The sequence below is a fragment of the Rhagoletis zephyria genome, unplaced genomic scaffold (assembly GCF_001687245.7).
Source record: "Rhagoletis zephyria isolate East Lansing unplaced genomic scaffold, Rhagoletis_zephyria_1.1 Rzeph_scaffold_00364, whole genome shotgun sequence".
Classification (NCBI taxonomy): Eukaryota; Metazoa; Arthropoda; class Insecta; order Diptera; family Tephritidae; genus Rhagoletis; species Rhagoletis zephyria.
In genome coordinates this window covers 273307-286431 of record NW_016157448.1, presented here as the reverse complement: position 1 = coordinate 286431, position 13125 = coordinate 273307, and the positions used below count along the sequence as shown (strand labels likewise).

General features: G+C 41.1%; 1 protein-coding gene across 1 annotated transcript; it reads right to left on the bottom strand.

Annotated features, from left to right (window-relative positions):
- Positions 1–9364: 9364 nt before the first annotated feature.
- Positions 9365–10528, bottom strand: LOC108359243 (uncharacterized). The gene is made up of 3 exons (XM_017610997.1): positions 10497–10528; positions 10091–10175; positions 9365–9721 (listed from the first exon to the last, which is right to left on the bottom strand). The coding sequence occupies exons 1-3, from the start codon at positions 10526–10528 to the stop codon at positions 9365–9367; spliced, it is 474 nt and encodes a 157-aa protein (XP_017466486.1).
- Between the last annotated feature and the right edge of the window lie 2597 nt (positions 10529–13125).

Genomic DNA, 13125 nt, shown 5'->3' with positions numbered 1-13125 from the left:
TTCTGCCAACCTCCATGGTAACTAGCATTGGAATCGTGTGAGCATTTGATGGCGAGCTCCGTCAGCCCTTCCGGTAACCACAAACGCCAGAGCGAATCCTCTTCCTCTTCCACACCTCTTCGAAACATCACTCTTTTGTAAACTCTATTGTCGATTATGCGTAAATCGGGTAGCCCTTCGTGATTGTTTTCAATTGTTTCACGAATCTCCGAGTACTCTACGCCGTCGAATTCCGGTGATGCCAAGTCAATTTCCAGAGGTGGGGTAGAAGACAATTCGTCCACGTCAAAACGCGAAAGGGTGTCCGGCACAACATTCAATGATCCTTTGCGATGCTCCATCCTAAAGTTGTATCTTTGCAATAGAAGCGACCATCTTGCCATACTGCCACTCAAGTCTTTTTGTGTCATTAGCCAATTGAGACTTGAATGGTCAGGAATTATTCGAAAAGACAATCCTTCAATATATGGTCTGAAACGCTTGACACTAACTATTGCGGCGAGGCATTCCAGCTCGGTGACCGTATAATTTCGCTGAGCATTATTAAGTTTCTTCGATACAAAGGCTATGGGATGCTCTGCTCCTTCCTCATCGAGCTGGAATAACACGCCTCCTACTCCTATTTTGGATGCATCACATTGGATCACGAATTCTTTACTAAAATCGGGTTGTGCCAGGACAGGCGCTGAACAGAGTGCAACTTTAAGTTTACCAAATGCTTGAACTGCCTCAGGAGTCAGCTTAAATGGACCAGGTGACTTTCGAAGGCAATCTGTCATTGGACCAGCCAAATCTGCAAAATTGGTAATAAACAACCTGTACCAATTTGCCATTCCTATAAACCTACGAACCTGACGAGGAGACTTTGGAATCGGAAAATCCTTTATCGCATCAATCTTGCTTGGGTCTACCTTCAAACAACCATTCCCTATCAAGTATCCGAGATACCAAATTTCCTTCTGGCAGAACTTGCTTTTCTTTACGTTGATAGTGAGTCCCGCTTCCCGTAAGAATTTCGCCACTTCCTTCAGCAATTCCAAATGGTCTTCGAAGTTTGAGCTGTACACCATCAGGTCATCCAGGTAGACGAAGACGTTCTCCCGAAATCGTGAAGGAATGGCCTTATCCATCAGCCGACTAATTGTTTGTGGACCGTTGCACAGGCCAAAGGGCATTACTTTAAAGAGGTACCATGGCTTTCCTGGAACCGCAAATGCCGTATTTTCCTTAGACGATTCCATTAATTTGATTTGAAAGAAAGCATCCTTCAAATCAATACCACTTATAAAGTATGTGTCCTTTAACCTGCTCAACAACCCATTAATATGGGGCAACGGATACGAGTCCTTCTTGGTGACCGCGTTCACCTTCCTGGAATCTATGCACAGCCTGACTTTGCCTGGTTTCCGGACTAGTACCACTGGACTACACCATGGTGAATTCGATTCGTCGATCACTCCCATCTTGAGTAGCATTTCAATTTCGCTATAGGCTTCCGCCTGCCTGGGTGGTGAAAGAGGAAAGTGCTTACTTTTAATTGGCACCGCATCACCCGTGTCTATTTGGTGCGTCACTAAACTGGTTTGACATAGTCCTAGCTTTTCGAACGAGGGAAACTCCTGACCAACTTCTTGCAATGCTATCTTCTGATCTGGTGTGAGCTGATGGAAGTTTGGCTCATCCACATTTGGAAAATCTAAACAAGAAACGGTTGGAAACGGTTCTTGGATTAATGACGGTACAAGATAAAAGCGAATAGTCCTCGTAATATTTTTAAAAGTGACCGGTAAAGATATCGAGCCGAGTATTTTCTGCAAGTTGCCACCAGCTGTGTAGACAAAAGCGCGCAAAGAATGATATTTTAAATTGTTTACTTTTAGGAATTGTTCACATCCGTTTCCAAGAATGGAAACGTTTGCTCCAGAATCCAATAAACCCACTATGAAACTATCGTGTATTTTAATCTTTGCTAGCGGTCTCTCATCTGGCGGTATAAGAATTTTAGTGCTTTGCAAAAGTTTATGCATATTTACTCGGCTAGAATATCTTTTCCTACACTGTAGAATATTTTCAGAAACTACAAGTTTTAGTTGCTCTTTGAAAATATCCGCCCTTATCCGTTCATAACCCTGTTCTCTTTTCTATAAACTAATTGGGAATTGAGTCTGGCATGCCACATCCCTACGTGAAGGCCTAAGAATTCGAACCTGCAGAGGATTGGCTGTAGAAGAAAACCTACACTCGGAATCAGAACTATCGGAACTATCTGGGAAAGTTATGATGACCCGTGGTGAAACCCTCGAGGGACTGGTATTACTCTCCGAACTACTGACATCTCCATGCAAACGAACGGTTCTGGCTGAGGCTGACTTACTTTTTGGTTTAGTACCGGAGGCGGTTGCTCCTGTACTCCCTGCTTCGGGGCTAGGAGGCCGAACGAGAATCCCCGATTGCCTTCTCGCTCGGGTTCCGGTTTCCCTGCCTCCGATGATCTCTGGGGCATCTTGGAGTGACCACCCCCTTCCGTCCACACTTGAAGCAGAGCACGTTCCGTATCGCTTCCTCGCAATAGATGTAAGAATGTCCCATCTTGTCACAGTTCCAGCACTGTATTCCTGAGTAGTCCGGTTTCCTAGTCCTCTGGAAATTTAGCTCTTCCACTTGCGGATCAACTTCTCCATCCATTCCTCCTGTCCATTCATCCGGTGTGATAGCCAAGGTTTCGTTGACATGCCGCCCTGAATAGTTCGGTACCAGGCTCCTGGTCTCCTTCAAGATCTGTTCGCCTTTCCTAGCAACGTCACGTAGGTTATGTAAAGTTTGCGCACCAGCATTGAAAAGAATCAACTTCAGGCTGCTGTTAACGTTCCTCTTCAATATGTCCATCAACAGGTTCTCCGACATCGGCTCCCTTAGTCTAGCGTTCAAGGCTAATATATCTGTATGAAACGTATCATACGATTCATTAGCCTTCTGACGACGCATTGACGCATGATCTCATGGTCACTTTTTAAGGTGCCGAATTCCCGCTTGATAGAGTAGCACAAGAAGGGATAAGTCGCATCTGGATTCTGCTTAGTGAACAACCAATACCATTCCTCAGCTCGCCCTGGCAAAAATAGGTGGAAACTTGCCATCAACTGCTCATCTGTACATTGCGTGCGCTCACACAACGTATTGAGTTTAAAAAGAAAGTCTGAAACGCTACCGGTGCCGTCATAGGATACCTTCCAGTCCTGTGGCTTAATGACAATATTAGTGGTGAAATTTGATCGGTTATTCAAAGTGGCTTGTGTCGGATTGCGTCCGATAGAAGCAAAGTCCCTAGGGCCATTGGGTGCAGTTTGAGATGCAGTTCCCACTGCACTTAATGCGTTCATATTTTCCCGCATTGTTCTCATTTCAGCTCTCATTTCTTCTTGCGAAGTACGTAAGAGCTGATGAAGCACTCCTACCTACGAATCTCCTGCAGGCGCTCCGCCATTAGAACGTCTACTTCTATCTTCTGCAATACCTTCACCAAAACCGGCATTCCCTGGCAAGGACCTATCATTTTCCTGTCTTCCCGAAAGCATAGTCATGGAGGTAGCGGAAACATTCTGGACCGAAGTCCCAGGTGGTGGGTGTCAAGTAAATTTGAACTTTGACGGCTATAAACTTTAAGTCCCGGAGCGGGATTGGCCATCGGAATTGGAGGCGGAACTCCTCCAGTTAGTCAGCAATAGGTGAGTGCATCACCAGAGGATTATTGGCTGGCATAGCGGGACTGGTATTCCTCCCGGCACCTCTTGACTTCGCGCCGCTACCTCTAACTGAAGCACTGCGTGTTTGCCTAAGCTGCTGTTCTATCTACCGAGTGTTCAGTGGTGAGACAAATGCAATTAGGAATAACAAGAAACGTGACGCTTAAGGTCAAATCAAATCCGAATTAAAAGTCTACAATAGGTGGTTAAGGCTTGGCTCCCCCAGAGCTCAAACCAAAATCGAAAATCCGGGGAAATTTTTCAAATAAAAATGGAAAAAATCAAGAGTTTTAGCTAGGTGGCGCGGTATTACCGACACGGATCGCGACAAAAAAAAAAAACAATCGAAAAATATCAAAATTAATTATTCAGCTGCGTACTGAATAGGAATATACGCGCGAAAAAAAACAGCAAAAAAAAGAATCAATCAAAAAAATTATTTTTAGTAAATAAACATGTAAGTTTGTTAGTTAAATATACGTGGTCATATACGTGTATATAAAAGATCGGTTGATATAGATTGTTTATAAGTGAGAAATATGTATATTTTCAAAGTCAATGGGAATGTTGACCTCCCCCTAACATTAAGAAGGCAAAAGTGTACGGAAAAATAAGGTACAAAAACAAATACAAAAAAAATCGCTGTTTGGTCCAGTACACCCAACCGCAATGAAAAGCCGGCATAGGGGAATGCCCCTCCAGACTTGAAGGGTGTACTGGCCTTCGCGTACAATTTTACTGAGCTATCTTTCGGTCTCAGTGCACCCCACCGCAATGCAGCAAAGGGCAGTTTACGCATGCCCCCCTGAGACATGTGGGGTGACTGAGACCCCGATAGTCAGTCGTGGTTGGAAGTCCCAGCCCACTCCATCGCAATAAGAAGGCGCTCAGGAGCGCCAGCGCAGACCTATGGAGTGAGCTGGGTTCAATAGAAAAATGTATATATTTTTTTTCCAAAAAAAACAAGTCGCAAAAAAAAAACCCCAAACAAAACAAAAAAAATATTCGGCAGAAGAAAAATTAACTACGAAAATCTAATACTCTATTACTCTATATACTAAACCCCACTTAGCGGACAAATTTTCCCCAACTCCCATGCCGACATATCGGACCACTGAACAATTTGGAGAAAAAACAAAGTCAAACTACAGAAAAACTAAGTGCGTTTAGCACTGCCTCACCGGGTGAATACAAAACTCCGGAGGACGTGACGTGAAGTCTCGGAAAAGCCCTCGGTTGCTGACCAAGAGGACCAATCCGAACCGGCACACTCAGCTCCACTCATCCCGCCGCAACGCAGCAAGGGGCAGCAATCACATGCCCCCCTGGGACTTACGGGATGGTGAAGCCTAATGTGCCAGTCAGGACCAGTCAACCAGACCAGACCTCAGGCTACCCCGTTGGGCGCCATCTGTTATGGTACGCATATGTTGAGAACAGTAATGAGTGCAGGCGGCATGACACAATGGGGTGCACTGTGGCTAGTCATGTCGNGAAATTTTTCAAATAAAAATGGAAAAAATCAAGAGTTTTAGCTAGGTGGCGCGGTATTACCGACACGGATCGCGACAAAAAAAAAAAACAATCGAAAAATATCAAAATTAATTATTCAGCTGCGTACTGAATAGGAATATACGCGCGAAAAAAAACAGCAAAAAAAAGAATCAATCAAAAAAATTATTTTTAGTAAATAAACATGTAAGTTTGTTAGTTAAATATACGTGGTCATATACGTGTATATAAAAGATCGGTTGATATAGATTGTTTATAAGTGGGAAATATGTATATTTTCAAAGTCAATGGGAATGCTGATCTCCCCCTAACATTAGGAGGGCACTAGTCTACGAGAAAATAAGGTACAAGGAAAACAAACACAAAAGTCGCTATTTGGTCCAGCACACCCAACCGCAATGAAAAGCCGGCATTATGGAATGCCCCTCCAGACTTGAAGGGTGTACTGGACTTCGCGNGGACCACTGAACAATTTGGAGAAAAAACAAAGTCAAACTACAGAAAAACTAAGTGCGTTTAGCACTGCCTCACCGGGTGAATACAAAACTCCGGAGGACGTGACGTGAAGTCTCGGAAAAGCCCTCGGTTGCTGACCAAGAGGACCAATCCGAACCGGCACACTCAGCTCCACTCATCCCGCCGCAACGCAGCAAGGGGCAGCAATCACATGCCCCCCTGGGACTTACGGGATGGTGAAGCCTAATGTGCCAGTCAGGACCAGTCAACCAGACCAGACCTCAGGCTACCCCGTTGGGCGCCATCTGTTATGGTACGCATATGTTGAGAACAGTAATGAGTGCAGGCGGCATGACACAATGGGGTGCACTGTGGCTAGTCATGTCGGCTGGGCGGGGTTCTTGCCTCACTACTGTTCCCTGCGCCATAGCAGAGAAAAGGCATGCCTTGTCAAACGTCGTTAACGGACGGACAAGCCACAAAATATTCAAAAATTCAAAAAAAATCCGTTAACACAAAAAAAAAGCTGAAAAAGAAACTAAGGTTAAATTTAAATATTTAAAATAAACTGAAAAATCCAAATAAGATCAAATCCAACTAAAACCCTGAAACAAAAGAAATTAACCAAAACAAAAAAACTTTAAGGCCGAATATGAGGGCGCCACCGATGTTGGCGTGACGCCCGGTGCTGGCCCACCCTAATCCATGGCTACCGTTGCACCCTAATTTCGGTAGCCCCATAATTAAAATCCCTAATGTGCCTTCTTAAATAATCGAGAAAGCCAGCATTCCCATTTTAATGATACAATTTATTTAAAATTCATTTTCTTAACAACTTATCCTTAAAACTAATCATCCTAACACTAAGTCCTAATCTCTAAAACTGGTAGGTATATGTATTTACTTAAACAATTAGGTAGGTATGTCTCTTAAGTCTAAAGCAAGTGTGTTAATCGCAAGAGGGTAAGGTAAGTATAGGTAATTAGAACTGAGGTAAATATATGAGGTAAGTGTTTACCCTAAAGTTAAATCAAATTAAGTGAACTAAGTTAAGGCTTGCTAACTGTATCCAGTATTTTCACAAAAAAAAGGTATATAAAGTAATAGTGGGTAAATTTACGTTAAGCGGGTAAGTAATTCAGGTAAGTCCGACATGTAAGTAAGTCCGGTAAGGAAAATTAGGTAGGTAAGTCGGGTTTGTAGTTCTGGTAAGTATATGAAATCTATTTCCCTTATATTTCTGTATTTATTTGTTTAAATTTCGTTTTAGGTCTTTAATTTTTTCCTTTAAATCTTCTAATTTCCTTTTTCTATTAGATTTATTATTATTAGTAATACTAGTTGTGCATATTAAGTTCTTTGTTATATCGTGGCCATTTTCTTTGTTATAATTTCCTTATTTACATAGAATTATATTATTTGAATTTATATTAAAGTGTAGTTTACTTTAGTTTATACACTGGATTATTTTTATTTGTATATCTTTCGTTTTATTTTATTATTATTTATTTATTTATTTTAGTTAAAAATTAGGTTACTTAAGGCGTTATCTATATTAGTTTACTTTAGTTCGCTTTAGTTAATTTAATTCACTTTTATTTAATTTGATTCTATGTTTGTTTAAGGAAATTTTCTTCAATTTTTATTTTTTTTCCAGTTAATTTAATTTACTTTATTCAATTTGCTTTTATTTAATTTAATCTCAATATATATACCAAACGCAATATATATTACAAACTGAATACGAAGAAAACCTAATGCAGCCACTAGGGCTTATATGTGCATCATACCCTGGATATGCCTCAAGTGAGGTTCATTCATTATAACTATGTATGATCGCCTTATCTCGTGTATGGTGGAAAAATATGTTAGTTAATTATGATAATTGATAATATGTATGTACACTTGTACCTTAATATATAAGTTTTATGTATGCTAATAAGGTATGTATCTATTTATATTAAATGAAAATTGAACTTTAAAAGTTACATCATATCCTAGTCATAAGCTAAACTGTTTTATAATTAGCAGTCAGAGTTGGTTCAGTGTTTAATGGTTTCTACGTTAAGGTATGTTTACCTCTCCTGCCCCAGAGGTTGGGTGCTCTTTAATTTAAGCTCACATACAAAAATGCTATTTGTCTTCTTTTTTCTTATGTTTTAGCTCTACTTCCAACTTTATATTTATTTTCAAATTTTATATGGCCCGAAGGACTCACCCTTGTTGCAGCAGGCTTGTGTGTTGTTGTGACTGTTGGTTGGTTGTTATAGCTGGTGTTGGTCATTAAAGCAGGGGTTAATCGTTATAGCCAGCGTTGCCATTTTAGCCGTTTTCCGGCTAGATTTAGCCGGTTTTGATGGCAACTAGCCGGAGAAAATTCGATCTAGCCGGCAGCCGATTTGTTAGCCGGTTTGTAAAAAAAAGTTAGCCGTTTTTAGCCGATTTTACTATTTGCCTAATTTTCAGGTGCAAAAAGTAAACAAGTTGTTCGAAAGCAATAATGCAGACCCAATGAAGATTTTTAATGAACTCAATGTTTTACTTTCGCATCTATGCTCCCTAGTGGTTATTAGCGCGGACACATTTGATCCTATATGCTCCCCGTTGGAACCATACCTTGCTCCATTTCCTCAGTTTTATCACAGTTTTGAAGAGTATTTAAAAACAAAAGTAAGCACAAACGCTTTTGACCACGAAGCCGAGAAAATAATTCGAGAAAATGGTCGCTATTTTATTATCACTTTAATAAAGGAATTACGCCAACGCCTCCCTACAAATATTGCCACACTAAAAAAAATTGACTTTTTTCGGTTGGAAATGCATTAAGAGTAATTAAACCAAAAGTATTTGTTCAACTACAGCAACAAAAACACAAATATAATGCCGACGAAATAACATCCATAGAGATGCAATGGCAACGGTTAACGTTACATACCTGGAGTAATTTAGACTCAACTGTAAAATTTTGGGCCGAAGTTTATCAATTTCGAAATGCCCTAGGAGAAAACCCTTTTGCTGACCTTTGCAACCTAGTTTTTAGTTTTCTTGTTTTGCCTATAAGTAATGCAGAAGTAGAGCGAATATTTAGTTCAATGAATATAATAAAAACTAAGCAAAGAAATCCAATGTGCGTTAAAACGTTAAACGCTATTTTATATATAAGATACGGTTTAAAACGTGAAGAAAAATGCTGCCATAATTTTACTGTAGATGACGATCTCTTAAAATTAATGAATTCAGGTGATATATACAATTCATTTGATGATGAGGAATATACACTCGAAATAAATTAATGGTGTTAACCAGTCTTTCGTTTCTTGCGATTTATTTAAATAAAGCATGTGAATTTTCACTAAAACATTTTAGCCGTTTTTAGCCGCTTTTTTTTGCCAATCTAGCCGGTCGGCCCAAAAAGTTCTGGCAACACTGGTTATAGCTGGTGTTGGTCGATATAGCTGGTATTGCCACTCTTTGCGCGGTCGCTGGCGCTCTGGCGCGCTGGTTACCCGGGTGCTTACCCCGGTTGTTGGTGTTGTCGGTGCTGGTTACCGCTTTTGCGGTTAGTGCCGCCGCTCCTTGGGCGGTTCGCTGGTGTTACCGCTCTTGTGCTTACCCCGGTCGCTGGAGTTCTGGCGCGCTGGTTACCCGGGTGCTTACCCCGGTTGTTGGTGTTGTCGGTGCTGGTTACCGCTTTTGCGGTTAGTGCCGCCGCTCCTTGGGCGGTTCGCTGGTGTTACCGCTCTTGTGCTTACCCCGGTCGCTGGAGTTCTGGCGCGCTGGTTACCCGGGTGCTTACCCCGGTTGTTGGTGTTGTAGTTGTGGCTGCTGCTGTAGCAGCCGTGGTTGTTGTTGGTGCCGATTGTTGTCGGGGTTGCTAGGCGGGGTGCTGGTGTGTTCGGGTGCTCCCCGGTTGATGCACCGCTCTCTGGTGGTTGCTGGTGTTGCGCACCCGTGTTACGCCGTTGTATGGGCGCTGCTGTGGTGGCGGCAACTATAGCCGGATGGGGTAGCTGCAAAATAAGAATTTTTTTAGAACAGTACGAAAGAGCACAGAAGTGTTGGTTTAAATTAAAGTTAAATTCTTTGCCTACACGTGTATGTTGCAGCCTTTAGGTTTGGGTCGCGCGTTTGCCCACGGCACCCCAAAATCATTGTACAAATAACCAAACCCCCCTTGACTGTTTGACACTGGATTCGTCCATAGCGTACAATATATGTGTGTGCTTGCTTGCTCCAAGCTACTCCATTCAAATAAGAAGCTGGAGCAGGAAATCGTGCTCTCACCGAAGGTAGAATACTTTGGAGCACGGAAATCCTCCAGAAACACCCAGAGCAGCTCATTACACTACTTATGGTTATTTGTATTAAAGAAGACTTACCTTGATTACGGCTGCTGTGGATGGTGCTGGTTGTCGTTTGGCGAGATTGGTGCTCGTAGGTGGTGATGGGGCTCTGTAGCTGAGCCTTCCGTACGGTTTGGGTACTGGATGATGGTGTGGGGTGCCCTCCACCCAGTGGGCTTATTTTAGTTTAGTTTTTTTTTCCTTTTTTTCACTTCACTGATCACTGTGGGGTTTTCTTTTCTTCGCCCTTTTCTTCACTTCTCTAGCACTTGTGTTCCTATTTTTTTAATTATTTTTAATGAATTCTTTTTATTTTGTTCAAACTTTTCCTTTTTAAAATATGTCTGTAAATTCTTGGTTTGTTTCGCTATATGACTGGCGCGAGTTCATCAAAACGATTTTGCTAATGGCCGACTGTGGGGTTGCCAGCAGGTTTTTATACCCTCGCAACTTGCGCAGTAGCATTGATGGCATGTTAGGGATGCCACAGTGTTATCGATATGTCATGCAGGCCGATTGGGTTAATTTGTTTATTTCTTTGATTTTATAAGCAAGTTAGGGATGCATAGGTGGATTTTGAAATTTACATAACCGATTTACGCGATGGTAAATGTAGATAAGGGCGTCAAAACTTATTAATTAGTTATTTTTATTTCAGGAAACCTAATGTTACTTTTTTTTCTGTCTTTATCGACTATTGTTGAAAAGCTTAGTTTGAGAGAATGCTAACAAGGCTCTACCTATGCTAAGTATTCTAAAAATCGGCTGGAATGATATCGGAAACTTTTGAGAAGAAATTAATAATTGTCTGTTAGGAAAAGGGAAAATGATTTTGTTAAAAATTTTAGTTATTCTGAGCGCTGCATTACATATCGATTTTTGGGCCAAGGGGCCATCTCTATATCACGCGCAATTTGGTAACGGGAGTCTCGCGTGATTTTTGTAACGGCGGTTTCGCGGAAAGTTTATAACGGCAGTTCGCGCCGCCAATGAAACCCTGCCACATAATAGTCCTATAGTGTGGCTTGTCTAAAAGGTGCCGTCTTCTCTTTTCCGCTTTTGCTCTTTTTATGTCCTGGCCGCAATGTTCCCTGTAGTGGAAACCCCGCCAAGAATTGTCAAGATGGTAGAGACTCATTGGCAGTTTTAGCGTTGCCGTACGCTCTGGACAATATTAAATGGTGAATTTTTCCAACACGTTACCGGGTGCACTATACGCCGAAGAATGAAATATTTAGATTTCTGTGCGGCAAACAGTAACCCATAACTATACATTTGAATTATGTATTGCAATATATAATAAAAGTAAAGTTAAAATTAATGCTTAAAATAAGTTAACCTGTTACATTTTTCCTTCTAAGCTATATAATAGTTTATGTATATTTAACTAAGATAGCATATTCTCGATGCTGCGTGAATGGACGTGATTCCAAGCAGTACCGTAAATATATCACGTACGATATGCGGTCTAAGAGTATAATTCCCAGAGCCGCCACAACTGGTCGGTTGGAAGGACTAGTTTCCAAGCCGCCTCTTATAAACTTCTCTACCGGCAGGTGATCTGAATGGACGAGATCCAGAGTCGCGCTATTTGATCGGACGGAAAGGACTAGTTTCCATGCCGACCTTCTTATTTCATACATTATGGGTGATCTGAAAGGACTAGTTTCCATGCCGACCTTCTTATTTCATACATTATGGGTGATCTGAATGGACTAGATCCAGAGTCATCCAGCTAGTACGGATGGGAAGGACTAGTTTCTATGCCGGTCCTTTCTATCTAATAGCCAATGTTATATAGTGATCAAGTAGCAGCCTTTTGAAGGTACCAACGTTTTCGTAATTTTTTATTTGAGCTGGAAGTTCATTGTAACATTTTAATCCCTTATAAAAGATATTCTTCGTATCTATTTCCGTTTTATACAGCGGTAGCCTGGAGCTATTATTTCCCCTGCGTAAATGCGAATGGGTTTCACTATTATATCGTAGCATATCACTCAGATAATCTTTAAGTCTACCTTCTTTTATGTTAAACACGAATTTCATAGCGGGTTAGAAAATTTGCTCTTTCACGCTCAGCCAGTTTAATTCTGCGATCATTTCCTGTATGGGTGTGTCATACCGCTTGTTCAAGATAAATCGCAGAGCCCTATTTGGCATTTTTTGAAGCTTATCTATTTGTGTGTCGCTTGCTATAAAAAATATTTGTTACGCGGGTGTTATCAAAGTGAGGCGGTACGCAGGCATCGTGGCAAAGCCCAGGCTAGCTCGCCGGATGGGGGGGTTTTTTCGCCCACCTTACCTACCCTGCGTAAACAAAATTGTCATGCCTGAGCATCAGTACCAGCAATACTAACAAAAATTAGTAGAAGGAGAAGTACAGCTGAAGGGAAGGCCCGTCCTGTCAGGTGGAGTCGTCCCACCCACTTTGCGCATTTCGCTTACGCAGCCATGGGCGTTGCTCTGACTCCTAATGTTGCTGCAACGTCCCCTTAGACTGACATAGTACGTCTGTCTATTCGTCGATCGGTTCTGTCTCAGTCCAGTCCCTAGTCAACGCCCTCACGTCCCCTCTTAAGCCCTAGTGTAACACCCACACCAAAATGAAACCTCACCACTTCATTTTGATCGAGTACCTTTCAATCACAAAAGAAATAATCAGGAGTGTCTTTGTTCATTTGCTTACAATTTATTTTACAACTTCAACCGCATTCCATATTTAACAATAGCAAATTCATAAATTAAAGATAACTCAGATTTCAAATTATTATGGCAAGCAATTAAAAAAACTCTAAAAGCTAAAATAAAAAAACCCAAACGAATTTCAAATTGTTATATATAAAGGGAAAATATTTATTAAAGGAGATTTATTATAATAACACAAAAATAAAAAAAAAGCCACCCATCTAAATTCAATGAAAACTTCAACCACTTCTTAACTTATAATGTCAAAGGGCAGAAGAACTCTTATTATAATAAAATATATAAATATTTATGTGCAACCATGAAAAAAAATAATAATTGTATCTTGCTTACAATTTATTTTACAACTTCATCTTTGTTCATTTGCT

Coding starts and splice junctions, on each gene's coding strand:
- LOC108359243 (XM_017610997.1), bottom strand. CDS start 10,528: ATGCCATCAATGCTACTGCGCAAGTTGCGAGG. Junction 10,176..10,496: donor CTACTGCGCAAGTTGCGAGG/GTATAAAAACCT, acceptor ACCGTACGGAAG/GCTCAGCTACAGAGCCCCAT. Junction 9,722..10,090: donor CCACAGCAGCCGTAATCAAG/GTAAGTCTTCTT, acceptor CTTATTTTGCAG/CTACCCCATCCGGCTATAGT.